A 23,387-nucleotide genomic window follows, 5' to 3' on the forward strand; every position below is an offset into this window, starting at 1 on the left:
TCCCAGTTGTTGACCAATAATGCTACTTACAAGATGGCTGACTGTGATTATTAACGGAAAATAATGAACACATTAGGGGATCGAACCTAGGACTACAGTGTCTTTACATTCACTTCTGATCACCTGAGTAGCCACCCACAGACTGCAACAAAATTGTTCAGAAGAAAGATGCTATTTGTCTACACATAAATTAGTTTTTTTAGTTTGAATTCATTTGAATTATCATCCCTTTTTTTTTTTCAGACGGAATTTCGCTTTTCTTGCCCAGGCTGGAGTGCAGTGGTGCGTTTTTGGCTCACCGCAACCTCCACCTCCTGGGTTCAAGCGATTCTCCTGCCTCAGCCTCCAGAGTAACTGGGATTACAGGCATACGCCACCATGCCTGCCTAGTTTTGTAGGTTTAGTAGAGATGGGGTTTCTACATGTTGATCAGGTGATCTGCCCACCTTGGCCTCCCAAAGTGCTAGGATTACAGGAGTGAGCCACTGTGCCTGGCCCAATTGTGTTTTTTAAAAATTTACGGCCGGGCATGGTAGCTCACACCTGTAATTCCAGCACTTTGGGAGGCTGAGACGGGTGGATCACCTAAGGTCAGGAGTTTAAGACCAGCTTCGCCAACATGGAGAAACCCCGTCTCTACTTAAAAAAAAATACAAAATTAGCCAGGCATGTTGACTCACTTCCGTAGTCCCAGCTACTTGGGAGACTGAGGCAAGAGAATCGCTTGTACCCGGGAGGCGGAGGTTGCAGTGAGCCAAGATCACCTCATTGCACTCCAGCCTGGGTAACAAGAGCGAAACTCTGTCTCAAAAACAAACAAACAAAAAAATTTACATTATAATATGAAGAAATTAAGGTACAGTGGGCTTAAATAATGTGTCCAAAGTCACAGAGCAAGTAAGTGGTGGAGCCAGGATTGAACACTCCAGAGCCCATGCTTTTAGCCACCATGCTGTACTTGTTTCCCATCTAGAACCATTTGGTCACTTTGTCTGGTTTGGTACCACGTGTATATTTTTTCTTTTTGTCAGCTTAACTGAATATAATTTAAGTATAATATAATTCACTATTATTTTATGAAATTTTTTTGAGATAGAGTCTCTCTGTCCCCCAGGCTGGAGTGCAGTGGCACAATCTTGGCTCACTGCAGCCTCCACAGCCTGGGACTCAAGTGATCCTCCCACCTCAGTTTCTCAAGCAGTTGTGATTATAGGGACATGCCATCACGCCCAGCTAATTTATTTATTTTTTGTAGAGACAGGGTTTTACCATGTGGTTCAGGCTGGTCTTGATCTCCTGGCCTCAAGCTATCCACCTGTCCTCAAGTTATCAGCTTCCCAAAGTGCTGGGATTACAGGCATGAGCCACCACGCCCGACCAGAATCCACCAATTTAAAGTGTACAGTTTGATGAGTTTGAACAAATGTGTACAGTTACAGTTGTGTAACTACCACTACAATCATGATATAGAACACCAAAAAGTTCCTTCATACCCCTTTTTATAGTTAATCCCCTTCCCCTCACCTCCTGGTCACCACTGATATACTTTCTATGACGGTAGCTTTGCCTTTTCTGCTCTTTCATATAAATGGGATCATATGGTAAGTATCATAGCCTTTTAAAGCAAATAAAGCAGCTGTGAAGAGCTTAGCTTGCTTTTCTACTTGGCGTCTTATTTTTTTAATTTTGTATGTATTTTTTTTGAGATGGAGTCTTACTCTGTCACCCAGGCTGGAGTGCAGTAGTGTAATCTCGGCTCACTGCATCATCCGCCTCCCAGGCTCCAGCAATTCTTCTGCCTCAGCCTCTTGAGTAGCTGGGATTACAGGTGCCCGCCACCACGCTTGGCTAATTTTTGTATTTTTAGTAGAAACTGGGTTTCACCATGTTGGCCAGGCTGGTCTCGAACTCCTGACCTCAGGTGATCCACCCGCCTTGGCCTCCCAAAGTGCTGGGATTACAGGCATGAGCCACCATGCCCAGCCTTCTACCTGATACTTTAATGCTGATGTAGATTTTATAACCTCACTTCTACTGGAATCCATGGAGAATTCGCGAGAGGATATAATGACAAATGACAGATGAACCTAAATTTAAAGTGTGTGTGTGTATGCGCATGCAATTGCGCTCACTTTTTAGCATATCCTGTGTGTCAGCCTCAGCAGTAATGTCAGGAATGAGGGAAGGTAAAGAAAAAATAATATATATTAGCAAGTGAAGATGTTGTATGTAGAGCATACAATAATGTACTCCATCATTTTTCTTTAAAGAATATTCCACGGACATTGCTGTGAATTATGTTACTATTATCTTTTTTTGAGACAGGGTCTTGCTCTGTCACCCAGGCTAGGGTGCAGTGGTGTGATCATAGCGCAGAAAAGCTTGGAACTCCTGGGCTCAAGCAGTCCTCCCCCTTCAGCCTCCAGAATAGTTGGGATTACCCGTGTAAGCCACTGTGGCTGGCCACTATTACCCGTTTTTTATAGGAAGTTTCATTGTAACTTATCCAAAGTTTTTTAACTTAAAAGTGGAACCTGTATTTGTCTTTGGTCTGTCTGGTTCCCAGGCCCATCGTTTTTACCCTCACTAAGTGATTATTCTGTGATATTCCCTATTCTGTTAAAATTAACAGTGCAGTTTATATATTGTGCATATAGTGCAGTTTCTGTCTAGAAATTAAGGACAAACTGTCTTAGAGTCATGCCCAGGTGTTGCTACTCTTTAGCTTTTGTACTCCTTAAGTGGTTTATTTGTAAACCATCTCTATTTAGTTCCCAGAGGAATTAATAGGAAAGTATCAAAATAATAAATATACTATAAATGAAACAGGTAAATAATAAAACCATAAAAAGGAACCAGAACTAGGTAGAAAAATGATCGTTGTACTTAGAACCTGGGACAAGATGGATGCTTTTAATTGTCATGAACCTTAGCTCAGAGCTTCCTTATAGCCAGAGCAAACGAGAAAATATTATAGTTTTATTTTTTTGCTAAACAAAAGCATACTTCTTTTTCTTTTTTTTCTCTTTTTGTTAATATGCCGGCAGACGTACTTATTTTTCAAGAGAAACTTTTTTCTTGTTTAATTCTATTAGAAAGTTTAATGTATATAGCTATAAATAAAGGACATGATGGAAAATAATTGTAAGGATTTTTTTTTTTTTTTTTTTTTTTTTGGCGGGGGGAAACAGAGTTTTGCTTTGTTATGCAGGCCAGAGTGCAGTGGCAGGATCTCGGCTCACTGCAACCTCTGCCTCTCAGGTTCAAGCAATTCTCTTGCCTCAGCTTCTTGAATGGCTGGGACTACAGGCACCTGCCACCACGCCCAATTGATTTTTTGTTCTTTTAGTAGAGATGGGGTTTTACCATGTTGCCACGGTTGGTCTCGAACTCCTGAGCTCAGGCAATCCGCCCACCTTGGCCTCCCAAATTTCTAGGATTACAGGTGTGAGCTACTGTGCCCGGCCTTTAAGGATTTTTAATAGTTCCTTTTATTCACATTAGATAAAAGCTATAATTGAATATAATTTAGAGATTGTATTTCTCCAAAGCATTAAACATTACTGTTTTTATTTCTGGAGATCTGCTTAGTATTGTAATAAAATTTAGATAATATAGAGATCTGTTTCTCTCAAATATCAGCTGTTCTAACCATCATGAACTTTGATCAGTGTTTCCTCCTTATCTAGTGTCTAAAATGAATCTATTCAGTGGTAACGAAATATTTGCAACTGAGGCAAATTTAGTTTTCTGTTATGGAAGTTGGCTAGGATTTTATTTTTACTTCAGTGGAGCTTTGTTCCCCTTGCAGAGGTGATGGGGCTGTCAGTATACCTGTGAACAGGGTCTGGTGCAAGTGTTAACCTGCTTTCCTAAAAATGTGTTGAATCTACTCAGGTGTCCAGATGATTACATTATTGACATCTAGAATTTTGTTCAATACAGGGTTGAAGAGATGCTTCTGATTTTGAAGTTTTCATGAATATGTGGTACAGATTGGCTGCCTCAGCAATAAACAAGCCTGAATATACTCTAAAGAATGGCCATTATTTGTACTATATTGAGTAATGGTGTGATTATAGAAGCTTATTATTGATTAAAAAGGGACATATTAGTCCTTCTTCATTTGACGTCTCTCATTCCTTTGTGATGATGGCTATCCCGAATGCATATGCTACTTTTAATAGGGCAGTTATTTTGATAATATATACAGCAGCGTAATTTTTTAGTTAGGGCATTCATTTCTCTAGTCAGTAAAAAGGTAACTTACTTTTTTTTTTTTTTTTTTTTTTTTGAGATGGAGTCTCGCTCTGTCGCCCAGGCTGGAGTGCAGTGGCGCAATCTCGGCTCACTGCAAGCTCCGCCTCCCGGGTTCACGCCATTCTCCTGCCTCAGCCTCCCGAGTAGCTGGGACTACAGGCGCCTGCCCCTGCGCCCGGCTAATTTTTTCTATTTTTAGTAGAGACGGGGTTTCACCATGGTCTCGATCTCCTGACCTTGTGATCCGCCCACCTCGGCCTCCCAAAGTGCTGGGATTACAGGCGTGAGCCACCACACCCGGCCGGTAACTTACTTTTTTTCCTTTTCCATGTATGGTTTAACTTCTTTTAGTTTTTTTTTTTTTTTTAATCATCATTCATTTAACTTAGAGCAGATTTATATAAATATATGACTATCGGCCGGGCGCGGTGGCTCAAGCCTGTAATCCCAGCACTTTGGGAGGCCGAGACGGGCGGATCACGAGGTCAGGAGTTCGAGACCATCCTGGCTAACACGGTGAAACCCCGTCTCTACTAAAAAATACAAAAAACTAGCCGGACGAGGTGGCGGGCGCCTGTAGTCCCGGCTACTCGGGAGGCTGAGGCAGGAGAATGGCGTAAAAACCCGGGAGGCAGAGCTTGCAGTGAGCTGAGATCCGGCCACTGCACTCCAGCCTGGGCGACACAGCGAGACTCCGTCTCAAAAAAAAAAAAAAAAAAAAAAATAAATAAATATATGACTATCTTTGATATGCATAATACATACAAGGCTAACAGGGCTTCTAGTGTTATGTATTCCTAAGACGTTATAGGGCTGTAAAAATGAACAAAATCATAAGCCTCTTCTCCACACAGGTGCTCGAGTTTGGCTTTTCATTGGTTTCATGTTGATGTTTGGGTCACTTATTGCTTCCATGTGGATTCTTTTTGGTGCATATGTTACCCAAAGTAAGTATTCTTCCTGTATTTTATAGGAGAGATTCAGATATGTCTTTTATATTTGGCTAACTCTACCTTGAGTACAATTTAGTATCATTACTCAGTTAGATTGAAGATATTACTCTGTGTGAAGATACATGAGTTGTTTAATAAAACTTGTCAGTGGGGGCCGGGCGCGGTGGCTCAAGCCTGTAATCCCAGCACTTTGGGAGGCCGAGACGGGCGGATCACGAGGTCAGGAGATCGAGACCATCCTGGGTAACACAGTGAAACCCCGTCTCTACTAAAAATACAAAAACTTAGCCGGGCGAGGTGGCAGGCGCCTGTAGTCCCAGCTACTCGGGAGGCTGAGGCAGGAGAATGGCGTGAACCCGGGAGGCAGAGCTTGCAGTGAGCTGAGATCCGGCCACTGCACTCCAGCCTGGGTGACAGAGCGAGACTCCGTCTCAAAAAAAAAAAAAAAAAAAACACTTGTCAGTGGGAACACAGTGCAGTAGGATAGCTCTGGTTAGGAAATCCAAGCCACTGACAAAGCCGGTACCTCTCAGCCATCTCCAGACTTTCTGCTTTCCTTCCTTACCTTAGGATAGCCAGGATTTTATGCTAGAGGCCCATTTACTGGGAGTTGCAGTAGAACAAGTGAGAAACCAGTACAGGTGTACAGTCCCTTATATATAATTCTAAAATCCACAAAATGCTGAAAATCAAATTATTTATTACTAGTTTGGCAGCAAAACCTGACCTAAACTGACACAGGGCTCACTGTTTTTTTTATCCCATTTAGTGTCAGTATTCAAATGTTTTGTTGTAGGAATGAAAATAGATGTATTAGGTTGTAGGATGCTTGTCCATACCCAGCTGGCAGTGCTATGCAGTATATGTGCTTTGCCTTACTGTTCTTAAATCTGAAGAATTCTGAATCCCAAAATATATCTTGCCCCAGGGATTTCAGATAAGGGGCATAGACCCCTTATCTGATAATCTATGGATTATCAGTAATCTTTCTTTTCATAAACACCTTCTTTGTCCAACCTAATCCTGTACTTTTTTTTTTGGAGATAGAGTCTCACTCTATCGCCCAGGGTGGAGTGCAGTGGTGTGATCTTGGCTCTTTGCAACCTCCGCTTCCCAGGTTCAAGTAATTCGCCTGTCTCAGCCTCCCAAGTAGCTGGGATTAGAGGTGCGTGCCACTATGCCCAGCTAATTTTTGTATTTTTTTTTAGTAGAGACAGGGTTTCACCATGTTTTCCAGGCTGGTCTCAAACTCCTGACCTCAAGTGATCCACCCATATTGGCCTCCCAAACTGCTGGGATTACAGGTGTGAGCCACCGCACTCAGCCAAATCTGTTATTTTAAGTCACGGGTACAGGGGGAGTTTTTTAAGGGCAAGACTGAAGATATATATGTGTACCCTTCATACAGAAACAGTTGATGGAGTGGGATGAACTCTTATTACACCATACTGAGTTTTCTGGATGTGCCAGGTGCCATAGCTTTTCATTCACAGTAGTGTTGAAAAACAGAACCCAGCTTCAGAAGTGTCTCTGGAAGCGTTGGAAGACTGTTTCACTGGCCGTCTTCCTTTGCTCCAAAGACAGGAGTCAGAGAACACAATTTATTCATCCTCTGACTCCTCTGCCTCTGGAATCTCTTTGTCAGCCTTCTTTGCTTAACTGTCACATCTCCTTGTCCTGACTCACAGCTGATTTTTGAATACTTTTGATAGTATCATTTAAGTCTCATAGTTTGATCAGTGTAAGATCTTTGGAATACCTTTGTTTTTGCTTTGTCTTTCACTTGGTACAAAATAAGTCACATTACAAGAGGACAGTGGTTGGCTTAAATAACATTGGTCACCAGCTGTGTCTGAAATGTGTTTTTTAGTTAATTAAAAATACTACTAGAGCACATAGTTCTGGTATGAAGCGTATCTGAAGGAAAATGCTTTTTTAAAAATAGCTTCATCGAGATGTAATTTGCATGCCATATAATTCAGCCATTTAAAATATGCAGTTGAATGTTTTTAGTATTTTCACAGAATTATGCTACCATCACCACAATCCAATTTGAGAATATTTTTATCACCACCATACCCACTAGCAGTCACTCCCCATTACTCCTTCCCATAGCCCTAGGCAGCCACTAATGTACTTTCTGTCTCTATAGATATATCTATTTCATACACATGGAATCTTATCGGAAACTGTTTTTTTGAGACAGAGCCTTGCTCTGTTGCCCAGGCTGGAGTGTGGTGGCATGATCTTGGCTCACTGCAACCTCTCCCTCCCAGGTTCAAGCAATTCTCCTTTCTCAGCCTCCTGGGTAGCTGGGATTTCAGGTGCATGCCAACACGCCCGGATAATTTTTGTGTTTTTAATAGAGATGGGATTTTACCATATTGGTCAGGCTGGTCTCGAATTTCTGACCTCAGGTGATCCACCCACCTCAGCCTCCCAAGGTGCTGGGATTACAGGCATGAGCCACTGTACCCAGCCAGAAAGTGTGTTTTTTTTTGTTTTTTTTTTTCTTTCTGAGACAGAGTTTTGCTCTGTCGCCCAGGCTGAAGTGCAGTGGCGCGATCTTGGCTCACTGCAAACTCTACTTCCCAGGTTCCCGCCATTCTCCTGCCTCAGCCTCCCGAGTGGCTGGGGCTACAGGCGCCCGCCACCATACCCAGCTAAGTTTTTGTATTTTTAGTAGAGACAGGGTTTCACCATGTTAGCCAGGATGGTCTCAATCTCCTGACCTCATGATCCACCCACCTCAGCCTCCCAAAGTGCTGGGATTACAGGCATGAGCCACTGTGCCCCGCCAAAAGTGTGTTTTAAACTCATTTTATCCCTGACTAAGAAGGGTGGGCTGCTGTCACTGATTTTCTTAAAAGGTCTCCATAGTTATGTTAAAGAAAAACTTTAGATAAATTAACAATTTGAGCAAAGAATGATTCATGAATTGGGCAGGACCCAGAACGAAGAAGAGGTTCAGAGAGCTTCACCCAGCAGCATTTGCATGCTGTAGGCTGAACACAAAGCAAAGACAAGAAATTTTTAGATTGTCTATAGCTATGTTTGTCTTATTTGTGCATGGTCTCATCAGTTGGCTGCTTGGGATTGGCTAAAGCTTAGCTGTTTGTGATTGACTAAAATTCAGCTATTTATTACAAAAATATAACCCTAGGTTTCAGTTTGTTTACATAAGTTAGGTTGCAGGGGGTGGGGTCACACAGGAACTCAGAGTGGGGAGATAGCCTCAGGTTAATGGCCACCTGCTTATTTACTTTAGCACTTGAAGTGATCCATGAACTTTACAGTTTCTATAGTGAAAATAGGAATAAATTGCCATTTCTCTAAGGTATGTAGGGAAATATTGTTTGTAAAGGCTATACTCTCGTTGAGTGTATCTTTTTTTTTTTTTTTTGAGACGCGTTTCACTCTTCTCGCCCAGGCTGTAGTGCAATGGCATAGTCTTGGCTCACTGCAATCTCTGCCTCCTGGGTTCAAGCGATTCTCCTGCCTCAGCTTCCCGAATAGCTGGGATTATAGCCATCTGCCACCACTCCCAGCTAATTTTTTGTATTTTTAGTAGAGATGGGGTTTCACCATGTTGGCCAAGCTGGTCTTGAAGTCCTGACCTCAGACGATCCACCTGCCTTGGCCTCCCAAAGTGTTGGGATTACAGGCATGAACCTGTAATTCCCAGTCAATTGTATCTTAATATTTAAAGAACTAGTACATATTGATAAATTTCTTGGTTGTGAATTTCATCTTTCTATTTCAACAGCTTTACTAATTTAAATATACTTTTTTTTTTTTTTAAGATGGAGTTTCGCCCTGTCGTCCAGGGTAGAGTGCAGTGGTGCAGTCTTGGCCCACTGCAACCTCTGCCTCCTGGGTTCAAGTGATTCCCCTGTCTCAGTCTCCTAAGTAGCTGGGATTACAGCCATCCACCACCATGCCCGGCTAATTTTGTATTTTTAGTAGAGACAGGGTTTCACCATGTTGGCCAGGCTAGTCTCAAACTCCTGACCTCAAGTGATCCACCCACCTTGGCCTCCCAGAATGCTAGGATTACAAGCGTGAGTCACCACGCCCAGCCTAAATATTCTTTTTTATTTGTAAAGTGAATATGACTTTATTTCAGAGAGCATTTCTAGGGCATGTTTCCAGTCTTTTATTGTGCAGATTTGCTTGAACTATTAATATTCATAATGATAGCCAACTTTTATATATTACTTTATAGGCTAGATATTGTTCTAACACTATATAGAGTCACTCATCTAATTCTTACACTCTGGAGTAGGTGCTATTACAATGCCTGTTTTACAGATGAGGAAATGAAGATATACTGAGGTTAAATAATTTGTCCAAGGTCATACATTTAGTCATTGGTGTAGATAGGATTCAAACCTGGGTCTGGCTCAAATTTGGAGCTCTTAACCATGGTGTTCTTTGTTTGCTGTGATATCAAGAGCTCAGAATTGAACCAGTTTCTTCATCCTCTCCAGTATTTTTTAATCAAGATTTATAGTTTTACAAAAGTTAATCATCTACGAAAATTTAAGTAGTTTCCATTTTGTTTCTTTTCTCTTCCTATAAAGATAGTAACCATTTCCTCCAGGATAGATTCAGTGAGAGAGAATAATGGTAAATTATAACTGTGTTATTTATATCTGACATGTTTGCATAATAAAACTCCTGGATTGAGAGCCAGGCACTGTGGTGTGTGCCTGTAGTCCCAGCCACATGGGAGGCTGAGGCAGGAGGATCACTTGAGCCCAGGAGTTTGGACTGTAGTTTGCTATGATAGTGCCTGTCAGTAGCTGCTGCACTCCAGTCTGGGCAATGTAGTGAGGCCCCATTTCTTTAAAAACAAACACAAAAACTTCTTGAATTCATGAAAGAAAATAAATTAACAGACTGTTTAAAAGTCAAGAATTTAACTTGTATATTTTTACGATTTTGTATTTCATTGTTGGCCATAGGAGGCAAAGGAACAAGTTACTGCTTCCTCAGCAGTTTTGATGTAGCTAGAACCAGCAATTACTTTAGACTAAAAGAAAACTTGATTAAGTTCATTGACTTTTATCCAGAGTAAGAGCAGTCCTTTGCTTTGGGGGAATTAAATTGGCATTTTCTTCTTTCAGTGTCATTATAGATGTCTTAGAGTTAATGAATAATAGTGTTATGTTGTAATATACAAAATGTATCATTATGAATGGTATTGATACTTTATTAGTGACGTTTGCCTATATAACCTTCTAATCTGTTTTACTTTATGTATGTAGATACTGATGTTTATCCGGGTCTAGCTGTGTTTTTTCAAAATGCACTTATATTTTTTAGGTAAGTTGCCTAATTTTTTAACTACACCTGTAACATTTACAGAAATGTCAGCTTAATTAAGGCAGCATATACATGAAACACATATAAATCCCATGGACTGGTTACAATGATAGAACTTCTTTTAAAGGGTGAGAATTCCACTGTTACATAAGAGCAGACAGGCCTTTTAAATAGGGGTCTTGCTGTGTATCAAGACTTGAGCTGGATCCTTTATATATTTTACCTTTTAAATTCCCATTTAGACCAAGTGCAGTGGCTCATGCCTGTAATCCCAGCACTTTGGGAGGCTGAGGTGGGTGGATTGCTTGAGCCTAGGAGTTTAAGACCAGCCTGGGCAACATGGCAAAACCCTGTCTCTACAAAAAAATAGGAAAATTATCTGGTTGTGATGATGTACAGTGCCAGCTGCTCAAGAGGCTGAGGTGGGAGAACTGCTTGAGCCCAGGAGGTTGAGGCTGCAGTGAGGCAAGATTGCACCACTGTACTCCAGCCTGGGCAATAGAGTGAGACCCTGTCTCAAAAATAAAATAAAATAAATAAATGAATAAATAAATTCCCATTTAATTATTTTAAATATATGTCAGGTGTTATTCCCATTTTATTTATTTTTATTTTCATTTATTTATTTTTGAGATGGAGTCTCACCCTGTAGCCCAAGCTGGAGTGCAGTGGAACAATCTCGGCTCACTGCAACCTCTGCCTCAGGGCTCAAGCGAATGATTCCCGTGCCTCAGCCTCCTAAGTAGCTGGGACTACAGGTGCACACCACCACGCCCAGCTAATTTTTTGTATTTTAGTAGAGACGGGGTTTCACCATATTGTCCAGGGTGGCCTCGAACTCCTGAGCTCAGACGATTTGCCTGCCTTGGCCTCCCAAAGTGCTGGGATTATAGGTGAGAGCCACTGCACCCAGCGTTATTCCCATTTTATAGACGAGGAAATAAAGTTTAGAGCTTGCTTTAGGATGCCTAGCTAGTAATTGAGAAGCTGGGATTTGAATCCAGACTGCTGCTTCCATAGCCTGTGTTTTGTTAAAAAACATATCAGACCCGTTGTTTCTCTTAACTAGCCTTTTGAAAAAAAAAAAAAAATTAACGACAACAACAGGTAAAGTACCTTTATTAAGAAAAAAGGAAAAAGCAGAATTAATACATAGTGGCCAGGCGTGGTGGCTCATGCCTGTAATCCTAGCACTTTGGGAGGCTGAGGCAGGTGGATCACCTGAGGTCAGGGGTTCGAGACCAGCCTGGCCAACATGGTGAAACCCCATCTCTAATAAAAATACAAAAATTAGCCGGGCATGGTGGTGCATGACTGTAATCCCAGCTACTCAGAAGGCTGAGGCAGGAGAATCACTTGAACTCGGGAGGCGGGGGTTGGAGTGAGTCAAGATAGTGCCACTGCATTTCAGCCTGGGTGACAGAGCTGTATCAAAAATAATAATAATAATAATTAATACATGGTATGCATGTTATATACAAAACCTGTTGGGAAATTGTGTTTTCTGAATGCCTTTTTAAGAAAACTTAAGTGGAAAAATAAACCAATATTAAAAGTATTTTTTAGGAGCAATCTTCTAAAAATATCCCCCAAATGAAGTCCATATTCTATGATTTTTAGAATGAATGTCTTTTTTTTGAGGCGGGGGGGCTGGATTCTCGCTCTGTTGCCCAGGCTGGTGTGCAGTGGTGCAATCTCAGTTTAGCGTAATCTCTGCCTCCCAAGTTCAAGCAATTCTCGTGCCTCAGCCTCTCAAGTAGCTGGGATTACAGGCACGCACTGCCACACCCAGCTAATTTTTGTATTTTTAGTAGAGATGGGGCTTTGCCATGTTGACCAGGCTGGTCTCGAACTTCTGACCTCAAGTGATCTGCCGGCCTCAGCCTCCCAACATGGTAGGATTACAGGTGTGAACCACTATGCCCGGCCTAGAATGAATGTCTTTTAATGTCAACATAGGATATTTAGGTATTTATTTATAAAATTTTATCTGCCTCTGTCCCCACCCCCCATAAATCATTAAGTAAATTCTAAGCCTTGAAAAACTTTGTTTTTGTCACTGGTTTTAAGTAATTTGATTATGATGTACTGTGGTCTAGTTTTCTTCATATTCCTTTCACTTGGTGTATATTGAGTTTCTTGGATCTGTGGGTTTATAGTTCATCAACAAATCTAGATTCTTTTCAGCCATTATTTCTTCAAGCATTTTTTGTATCCACTCCACCCTTCTTCTGGGATTTCAGTTGCATGTTATAACAGACTGCTTAAAGTTGTCTCACAGCTCGCTAATGGTCAGATTTTTTTTTCCTCTTTGTGTTTCAGTTTGGATAGTTTCTATTGTTACATTTTAAAATTAATCTCTGCTGGGCATGGTGGCTCACACCTGTAATCCCAGCACTTTGGGAGGCCAAGACGGGTGGATCACTTGAGGTCAGGAGTTCGAGACCAGCCTGGCCAACATGGTGAAACCTCATCTCTACTAAAAATACAGACATTAGCTGGGCATGGTGGTGCATGTTTGTAACAGCTATTCGGAAGGCTGAGGCCGGAGAATCACTTGAACCCAGGAGGCTGAGGTTGCAGTGAGCTAAGATCGCACCATTGCTGAGCAACAGAACGAGAATAAGACTTCATCTCAAAAAAAAAAAAAAATTACTCTCTACTTCTGCAGTGTCTAATCTATGCCATCCAATGATTTTTTCATCTCAGACGTTGTATTTTCTGTCTCTAGAAGCTTGATTGGGTCTTTAGAAATATTTCTGATGTCTTTCTTTAACATGCTCATGCCCTCTTCCACCTTCTTGAACACACAGAGTATATTTATAGCTATCTCAGGGTCCTTGTCCAATTGTCTGTGTCATTTCTGCATCTGCTTCTATTGATTTTTTTCTGCTTCTGTTTGCTCTTCATTTTGGACCTATTTTCCCTTATTTGGTGCTTTGCATACAATTTGTTGGGACTGGATCTTTGTTAGTCGTTTAAATGTTTTTGAGCTTTGTTTTGGGATGCAGTTAGGTGACTCAGAAACAGTTTGGTCCTTTTATGTCTTTTAAGCTTTGTTATAGGCAGGACCAGAGCAGCTATAGCCCAGGACTGATTTGTCCGCTTACTAAGGCAGTCATACCAGTACTTTGAGTGTTTCCACGGTCTGATGCTTCGTGTATTCCAAGGTTTCTCTACTCGACTTGTGAGAATGTGAACTCTCTTCCAGCCTTGTGGTAGCTGTGGGATGTGTTCTTTCCAGTGGTTCTTTCCTTCACTTGGGTAGTTTCCTCTTATGTATAGACTGATCAATACTCAGCCACAGACTCAAGGAGCACCCCCTGCAGATCTCCTGCGTTCCCTCTGTGTGGCTGTCTGTATGCTGCATGGCAAACTGTAGCCATGTGGTCTCCCCCAACTCTCAGACCACCCTGCTCTACCTGGATTTCTCCTTATGGCCTTGACATTCTGGTTTTGAAAGATGTTTGGCAGTTTCTGCTTTCTTACGTGCTGTCAGTCACATGTCTTTGCCAAAGACATGTGACTGACAGCCTTCTGGTGATATAAGTTATTATGAAGACATTTGAGGCAATCTTTATAGATTAAGTTTAAGGTCAGATTCAACGCTTTGTGGTGGTAGATGAATCCACTTAAATGACTGTTGGATGAACAGAAACCTTGTATGCTCAGGTGGACATAGCTGACAGCCGTGTCAACTATGTGCTCTGCCCAGAGGCTGGCAAGTTATCAGGCAGCCTGTGTGCTTCCTCTGAGCTGGACCTGTTCTAAGCTCTGGGGTACAGCCTCTTTTATTTACATCTCTGGTCACTCCTCTGTTTCCCTTGCAAGCTGATCCTCCACTCCATGCCTACTACCTTTTGAAGTCTCTTAAAGCTCTGTTCTTGGCCTCAAGAAACTCCTTGTTATTTTTCTGTCTCTGGGTGAACTCATGTATACTTAGGACTCCAGTTATTGCTTATATGCCAGTGAGTCACAGATGTCCCTTTCCAGGCCTAAACCATATATCCAGATTCCTACTTCACATCCCTTCCTGGGTTGCTGACAATTCAAATCCAAAACATTTAGCACGCCCACAGCTCAATGCGTGGCCCTGGAGTGTCCCATCTCTCTGTTCCCACCTCCTTATCCCCTCTCTCACTTTGCCGAGATAATTCCCCCTCTTCTTTGGGATCTGAGTTCAGTCACCACTCCTCAGGAAAACCTTTCCTGACCTCTCTAACTAGGTCTGATCCTTATGTTTCACTCTTAGGACACTGCACCTCTCATTTATAGCGTTTTTTTTATAGTTGGAATTTTATATTTATTTGATTGTCTCCTTATTAGACCCTTAGCTCCATTAGGGAGCAAGTTTGTCTGGACTCAAAGTCTCATCCCAGCACTTAGGTGCTTGGTACATAACCAGTTTTCAGTGCACAATAATTATTTGTTGAAGGAATGAAGAATTGCAGTATGGTCTGTTGTAGGGTGCTTCAGTTACTGTAGTTTAGATATGGTAGGCTCCTGGAGACATAAAATGGCCCTAATGCCTGTCACTATGAGAATGGTCTCTCTCTCTCTTTGATTTTTTTTGATGTATTGATTCATTTTTTTTGTTTCTGAGTCATAGAGAAATGTCTCTTTTCCTTACAAGTTGCCTATTTATAACTTTCCAGGCTTTAAGAAAGAATACAGTTATGCTCAGCCATCGTGGTTAACAGATTGCTTTACAAAATAAGCAAATTAAGACCAACACTGCCATGATGTCTAATTTAATTTTTTAAATTGATAGAAAGGAATCAGTGAAGTACCTGTCAAAGCATATTGAGAAAATGAATTTTGTGTTGCTTGTTCCATCTGTTTTTTCCTCATGATTTGTTTTCTTATCTTTCTAGCACTCTGATCTACAAATTTGGAAGAACTGAAGAGCTATGGACCTGAGATCACTTCTTAAGTCACATTTTCCTTTTGTTATATTCTGTTTGTAGATAAGTTTTTTATCTCTCAGTACACATTGCCAAATGGAGTAGATTGTACACTAAATGTTTTGTTTCTTTACATTTTTATGTTCCGAGTTTTGAAATAGTTTTATGAAACGTCTTTATTTTTCATTGCGTAGACTGTTAATACTAATATGTATATAATACAAGACTATATGAATTGGATAATGAGTATCAGTTTTTTATTCCTGAGATTTAGAACTTGATCTGTTCCCTGAGCCAGGGTTATATCATCATGTCATTTTAGAAGTAACCACTCTCTCTGGCTGGGCACGGTGGCTCATGCCTGTAATCCCAGAACATTGGGAGGCCGAGGCAGGCGGATTGCTTGAGGTCAGGAGTTTGAGACCAGCCTGGCCAACGTGGCGCAACTCCATCTACTGAAAATACAAAAATTAGCCAGGTGTGGTGGTGTGTGCCTGTAATCCCAGCTACCCAGGAGGCTGAGGCAGGAGAATCGCTTGAACCCAGGGGACGGAGGTTGCAGTGAGCTGAGTTTGTGCCACTGCACTCTAGCCTGGGGCACAAAGTGAAACTCCGTCTCAAAAAAAAAAAAACAAAAAACCACTCTCTCTCAGTATCTCTGATTTCTGAAGATGTACTAAAAATACAGCTTTGGCCGGGCGCGGCGGCTCACGCCTGTAATCCCAGCACTTTGGGAGGCCGAGGCAGGCGGATCACCAGGTCAGGAGATCAAGACCATCCTGACTAACACGGTGAAACCCCGTCTCTACTACAAATACAAAAAATTAGCTGGGCATAGTGGCGAGCACCTGTAGTCCCAGCTACTCGGGAGGCTGAGGCAGTAGAATGGCGTGAACCCAGGAGGCGGAGTTTGCAGTGAGCTGAGATCGCACCACTGCACTCCAGCCTGGGCCACAGAGCGAGACTCTGTCTCAAATAAAAATAAAAATAAAAATAAAATATATATATATATAGCTTCATATATCTGGAATGAGCACTGAGCCATAAAAGGTTTTCAGCAAGTTGTAATTTATTTTGGCCTAAAAATGAGTTTTTTTTGTAAAGGAAAAATGTTTGTTCTTATGTATTGAAGAAGTGTACTTTTATATAATGATTTTTTAAATGCCCAAAGGACTAGTTTGAAAGCTTCTTTTAAAAAGAACTCCTCTAATATGACTTTATGTGAGGAGGGATAATACCTGGTCAAATCAACTCAGTTTTTTATGGTTACTGTAAAAAGACTGTGTAAGGCAGCTCAGCACCATGCTTCTCGTAAAAGCAGCTTAAATTATCCACTGGGATTATCTTTTGGCAGCCTGCCGTTTTCTTATGTTACACAATTCAATAGCAAGTAAGTTTGAGACAATCGCAGTTTAAAAGCATGAACCATTTAACAAAAAGTGGAATAATTAAAGATAAAGCACTTCTTCCCAAAGGGAATTATCACCTAGTGAAAAATTAGGCGTTTCATCCACTGCAAGTCTCTCTTCACTCTAGCTCTCAAGCTTTGGGTGAATGTTCCTGCAAAATATATCTTCAACTTGAAAGTTCATACTCCAATAAAAAAACTCCTTTTACTGAGTTTGCAGTACTGTATTTGCACTGTTTGTATTCCTCTGGGCCCTTATTGCTACTTTTGATTTCCTTTGTTACACAGATTTTGTGTTGCACTTTTTCTCCAGAGGGGTGTTGTAGAGCCTTGGTTGTATGAATAATAGCAGTGGTAGTGTCCACAGCTCAAATCCAAGCCCGTTTGGCATCACTCCTCTCCTCTCTCTGAGAGGCTTTCTTGTGCACAGAGTATGAAGCAGTTGTGGAGCACTGTGCCTTTGTCGAGATACCATCTTGTTTGATGACGTCTTTCTTTGCTGTTTTTTCTTCAAAATGTTAGTAAGCTCTGTCATGCTTCTAGCAAATTGTAAGACGAATTACTTGTTTCCACCTCATAACCTGTTGCAATAAATATTACTTCTCATACAGTTTAATATTGTTGTTTGTTGGAGAAAATGAACCATAAACATTGATTTGCTGTTCAGTTTTCAATTATTCAAGTATACACAAATATGCAATTATGTTTATAAAATAAGAAATAGACTTGTAAAATGCTCATGTGAAGTTTATTGAAGGTTTCCCTGAAGACTGACTGGAAATGGTAGCTTTTTTTTTCTATTTCTCACTGTGCCATGAATTTTTCTTTCCTTTTTTTTTTTTTTTTTTTTGAAAGACAAGATCTCACTCTGTTGCGTAGGCTGGAGTGCAGTGGTGCAATCACAGCTCACTGCACCTTCAAACGCTAGGGCTCAAGCAATCCTCTCACCTCAGCTTTCCAAGTAGCTGGGACCACAGGTGTGTGTCATCACGCCTGATTAATTAAAAAAATGTTTTGGGAGGCCGAGGTGGGCGGATCACGAGGTCCAGGAGATGGAGACTATCCTGATTAACACAGTGAAACCCCGTCTCTACTAAAAATACAAAAAAATTAGCTGGGCGTGGTGGTGAGTGCCTGTAGTTCCAGCTACTTGGGGGGCTGAGGCAAGAGAATGGCGTGAACCCGGGAGGCGTAGCTTGCAGCGAGCCAAAATCGCGCCACTGTACTCCAGCCTGGGTGACAGAGTGAGACTCCATCTCAAAAAAAAAAAAAAAAAAAACCAAGAAGTTGTTTTTTGTAGAGACGGGGGTCTCACTATACTGTTCTGGGTGAACTCCTGGTCTCAACACATCCACCTACCTCAACTTCACAAAGTGCTAGGATGACAGGCATGAGCCACCACGCCCAGCCCTGAATTTGTTTTTTAGTTGTGAGCAAATCACTTAATTTTCTGTTTCCTCATTTTAAAAAAAGAGATAATGTGGTTGGGCGTTGGGGCTCACGCCTATACTGTAATCCCAGCACTTTGGGAGGCCAAGGCAGGCAGATCATGAGATCAGGAGTTTGAGACCAGCCTGGCCAACATACTGAAACCCAGTCTCTGCTAAAAATACAACAAATTAGGCAGGCATGGTGGTGCACGCCTGTAATCCCAGCTACTCGGGAGGCTGAGGCAGGGAGAATTGCTTGAACCTGGAAGGCGGAGGTTGCAGTGAGCCAAGATTGCGCCACTGCACTCCAGCCTGGGCAACAAAGCAAGACTCTGTCTAAAAAATTAATAATAAAAGAGATAATATTAGTATCCACTCTTAGAAATATTGTGAGTTAGAAAGGACAGCATCTTTGTTAATCATCTACAAATGCATGTGATTCTCTTACTAAAGTTCTCAAGCTGTCACATAGGTTCAGTGGTCATTGAATCTGAGTGTCTTTTGTGTGTGGACCAGTATTATCAGAGTATTCCATTTTATTGCTCTAAGATCCTTGTATTTCTTGTGCTGTTGCCACTGAGTAAAAACCCAGAGGCTGTATTTTTCCATTATATATATGTGTGTATATACACAAGACATTGACTTGCATCAACATAATGAAATTGGAAGACTGAAAGATTGATGATATCAAGCCATATAATTGGCCCCTTGAGCAAGAGCCCCCAGAGGGTTTGACACGTGTGCATTGAACTCATGATGTCTACATTTTTCCCTAGTGGAAGGGTTTTCAGTAACAACATTAACTCAGGAGCCTTTGTTTTCATTGTTCTTTTTTATGGAGTCCTTTTTACAGTGTCTCACTCTTGCCCAGGCTGGAACGCTATGGCGTGATTATAGCTCACTACTGCCTTGAACTCCTTGGCTCAAGCAGTCCTTCCCTCAGCCTACTGAGTAGGTAGGACTATAGGTGTGCATCACCACACTCAGCTCTCCTTTTTAGATTTAATTGCACCTTTCCCAAGTTGTTTGTAGAACACTGGTGCCCCTGAAGGTGTACCTGAGAAAAGGTGTGTGTGTCAGAGAAGCTTGGGAAACCCTGGGCTGAACTAGGTCTAAACATGTTTTTTCTTTACTTCTTGATTTTTTTTTTTCCAGAGGGAGCTTTGCTCTTGTTCCCCAGGCTGGAGTGCAGTGGTACGATCTCGGCTCACTGCAGCCTCTGTCTCCTGGGTTCAAGTGATTCTTGTGCCTCAGCCTCCCAAGTAGCTGGGGTTACAGGTGTGCACCATTATACCCAGCTAATTTTTGTATTTTTAGTAGACACATGGTTTTACCATGTTGGTCTCAAATTTCTGACCTCAGGTGATCCACCCGCCTCGGCCTCCCAAAGTGCTGGGATTACAGGAGTGAGCCACTGCACCCCACCTTCTTGCTTAGTTTTTTTTTAGAGAGCCATCTTGGCTGTATTGCCCAGGCTGGCCTTGAACTCCTGAGCTCAAGTGATCCTCCTGCCTCAGCCTCCTGAATAGCTGGGACTAGAGGTGCAAACCACCACACTAGGCCCCAAAACACCTTTTTAAAATTCTGTAAAGTTCTTTCCTTAGAGTTTTTTTGAAGTGTGCATTGTATGTCTTTAGGAAGAAGGTGTCAATTATATGGTGTTTTCTATTATTGAGACTTGGAAATTTATCTCCTGGAACATGTTGAAAAATGTAATTTGGGGCCAGGCCTGTACTCCCAGTACTTTGGGAGGCCGAGGCGGGCAGATTACTTGAGGTCAGGAATTCGAGATCAGCCTGGCCAACATGGTGAAACCCGTCTCTACTAAAAATACAGAAAATTAGCTAAGTGTGGTGGCACATGCCTGTAATCCCAGCTACTCGGAAGGCTGAGGCAGGAGAATTGCTTGAACCCAGGAGGCAGAGGCTGCAGTGAGCTGAGATCACACCACTGCACTCCAGTGTGGGAAACAGAGCAAGACTCTGTTTCAAAAAAAAAAAAAAGCAAAAATGAAAAATGTAATTTGGAGAAACTGCTGCTATGGTGGCTTTAGAATAGAACACAGGGAATTAACAAAGGAGAGGAAAATGTTTAGGTGTGGGCATGGCTGACTTTGGGAAAAGCCTGTGGCCAGCTTGATTATGTGGAATAAAAATGGTGGGAGGAGGGCACAGTAGGAAGAATTCTTCCAGTTGCGTTGTTACTAGACGATTCTGGTTTGGGCGCTGGGATTCTTGGAGGCCTATGGATTTAAGTTTAGGTTGGTTTACTTCTCCCTTATTCCCTTATTCTGGCACTGCCACTTATTAGCTATGTGACTGCAAGACTGTTTCCCTGTCTGTAAGTATGAGAATTAATCTGAGGAAATGCTTAACATAGTTCTGGAAATAGTAAGTGATCCACACAAGTAGGCTATTTTTTTCTTTTTTTGAGACAGAGCCTCACTCTGTCATCCAGGCTGGAGTGCAGTGGCCCACTGCAACCTTAGCCTCCTGGGTTCAAGCCATTCTCGTGCCTCGGCCTCCCAAGTAACTGGGATTATAGGCACGTGCCACCATGCCCAGCTAATTGTTTTTGTATTTTTAGTAGAGATGGGTGTTTGCCATGTTGGCCAGGCTGGTCTCGAACTTCTGACCTCAAGAGATCTGCCAGCCTCAGCCTCCCAAAGTGCAGGGAATTACAGGTACCGTGCCTGGCATTTCTTATGACTTGAAGGGATGTTTCCTTTCTCATCTGATGACTTTTTAGCTTTTTGCCACAAGGTGGCATGCCATGCTAAGAAAAACAAGACTTCCAAGTTTAGAGCCTGCCAGAGGTTTTTTTTGTAGCACTTTTATCACAGCTTAAGTAATTTTACGTAGGGTTTTGGATAACAGTAAATGCCTCTTCAATTCTTTTAGCTGCGGCAAATAGGATATTTTAAATTTGTTTGAGTAAGTATGGCAGGACAGGCTGCCTAGACCCTCATGGATTATGCCAGTGTAGAGAGCGCTGGGGTCTTTGATTTGGGGAGCATGTTGACCTCTTCCCCACCCCAGAGGTCTAGACATAAAACCAGAGAGCTCTCCAAAAAGGATGTAAATTGTGCTCTTTTCCAGCAGCAGTTTCTGGGTTTTTTTTTGTTTGTTTTGTTTTTTGGGTTTTTTTTTTTTGAGACTGGGTCTCAGACTCTGTCACCCTCCGCCTCCCAGGCTCAAGCAATCCTCCCACCTCAGCCTTCCAAGTAGCTCAGACTACAGGTTCATGCCACTACATCCTGGCTAATTGTTAATGTTTTGTAAAGATGGGGTTTCACCATGTTACCCAGGCTGGTCTCGAACTCCTGGGCTCAAAGGATCTGCCTACCTCAGCCTCCTAAAGTGCTGGGATTACAGGTATGAGCCACTGCACCCAGCCAGCAGTTTATTTTCTTTTCTTTCTTTTCTTTTCTTTCTTTTCTTTCTCTTTCTTTTCTTTCTCTTTCTTTTCTTTCTTTTCTTCCTTTTCTTTCTTTTCTTTCCTTCCTTTTCTTTCTTTTCTTTCTTTCTTTCGAGATGGAGTCTCACTATTTTACCCAGGCTGGAGTGCAGTGGCTTTCACAGGCATGATCGTTGCACACTTCGACCTGGAACTGCTGAGCTCAAGTGGCCCTCCAGCCTCAGCCTCCCAAGTAGCTGGGACTATAGTACAGGTCTGTACTCCAACAGTTTCTACTTCTGGTGCCAAAATCATGATTCAGTATGATCAATGTACTTCTCTCCCACCATGGAAGTTGGGAGTTTAGAAATTAACTTTTTTTTTTTTTTTTTTTCGAGACAGGGTCTGGCTCTGTCACTCAGGCTGGAGTGCAGTGGTGTGAGCTCGGCTCACTGCAACCTCTGTCTGCTAGGCTCAGGAGATCCTCTCACCTCAGCCTCCTGAGTAGCTTAGACTACAGACGCATGCTTCCACGCCTGGCTAATTGTATTTTCTGTAGAGACAGGGTTTCACCACGTTGCCCAGATTGGTCTGGAGCTCCTGAGCTCAAGCGATCTGCTCACCTCAACCTCCCAAAGTGCTAGGATTACAGGCATGAGCCACCGCACCCAGCCTGAGATTAACTTTTTATGCTGAAATTACATCAGACTTACCAGGAGAGTAACAAAAATAGCACAAAGAGGCCAGGCATGGTGGCTCACGCCTATAATCCCAGTGCTTTGGGAGGCCAAGGTGGGCAGATCACCTGAGATCAGGAGTTCAAGACCAGCTCGGCCAACATGGTGAAATCTCATCTCTACTAAAACTACAAAAATTAGCCAGGCGTAGTGGCAGTTGCCTATAATCCCAGCTACTTGGGAGGCTGAGGTAGGAGAATCGCTTGAACCCAGGAGGTGGAAGTTGCAGTGAGCCAAGACCCCGCCATTGCACTCCAGCCTGGGCAACAGAGTGAAACTCCGTCAACACACACACATACACACAAACACAAATAATTCATGTATAACCTTCAGATTCCCAAAAGTTAACATTTTACTACATTTGCTTTGGTCTGTTATTTTAAATGTTTGGCAGCATGTTGCAGATGTGATGCCTGTTTACTTACCCTTGAATACTGTGTATATTTCCCCCCAAATATAACTGCAATACGATACCAGTAAGAAAATTAACATGGATACAGTACTTTGTGCCTTATTCAGATTTTTCAGATTACCCCTGTAAAGTACTTTATAGTAAAGAAAAAAAACCTCTGTTTTTCCGTGGCAGGATCCAGCCCATGATCACACATTGCATTTAGTTGTCATACCCTGCAGTGTCTCTTGTATTTGGAATGGTTCTTCAGTCTTTGTCTTCTGTGACTAGGCATTTGGAACGTGAGTGGCTTACGTATCAGGGCTACTAGCAGTTGCTGTGTGCCTTTGTGTTCTGTTTAGGTCAACAGCACCGGTGGGGTTGTGCAGTGCACAGCCTACAGGAATGTACTCACAGACCCAACTACTGGTGCTCCACATATTTTACTAGTAGCCTGGGGCTGGCCACTTGAGAAGTGTCTGGATCTGGAGGACACTTGAAGGTACTCACAGTTGTACTAAGGGTCACAGCAAAATTTCAGAAAGGAAACAGTCAAGAAACACATTAGTTTGATTGATTA

At 42.1% G+C, this 23,387-nt stretch overlaps 1 protein-coding gene across 3 annotated transcripts in view; it reads left to right on the forward strand.

Annotated features, from left to right (window-relative positions):
* Positions 1–15,915, forward strand: part of TMEM50B (transmembrane protein 50B) — a 29,446-nt gene extending 13,531 nt beyond the window's left edge. For 2 of the 3 annotated variants that reach the window (XM_015132937.3, XM_015132936.3), the window contains exons 6-8: positions 5,115–5,207; positions 10,484–10,541; positions 15,416–15,915. In XM_015132937.3, coding sequence (XP_014988423.1) covers positions 5,115–5,207; positions 10,484–10,541; positions 15,416–15,461 — 197 coding nt within the window. In that variant the 3' untranslated portion in view covers positions 15,462–15,915. 3 annotated transcript variants of the gene reach the window in all.
* The last annotated feature ends 7,472 nt before the right edge of the window (positions 15,916–23,387 follow it).

Source organism: Macaca mulatta, chromosome 3 (genome assembly GCF_049350105.2).
Source record: "Macaca mulatta isolate MMU2019108-1 chromosome 3, T2T-MMU8v2.0, whole genome shotgun sequence".
Classification (NCBI taxonomy): domain Eukaryota; kingdom Metazoa; phylum Chordata; class Mammalia; order Primates; family Cercopithecidae; genus Macaca; species Macaca mulatta.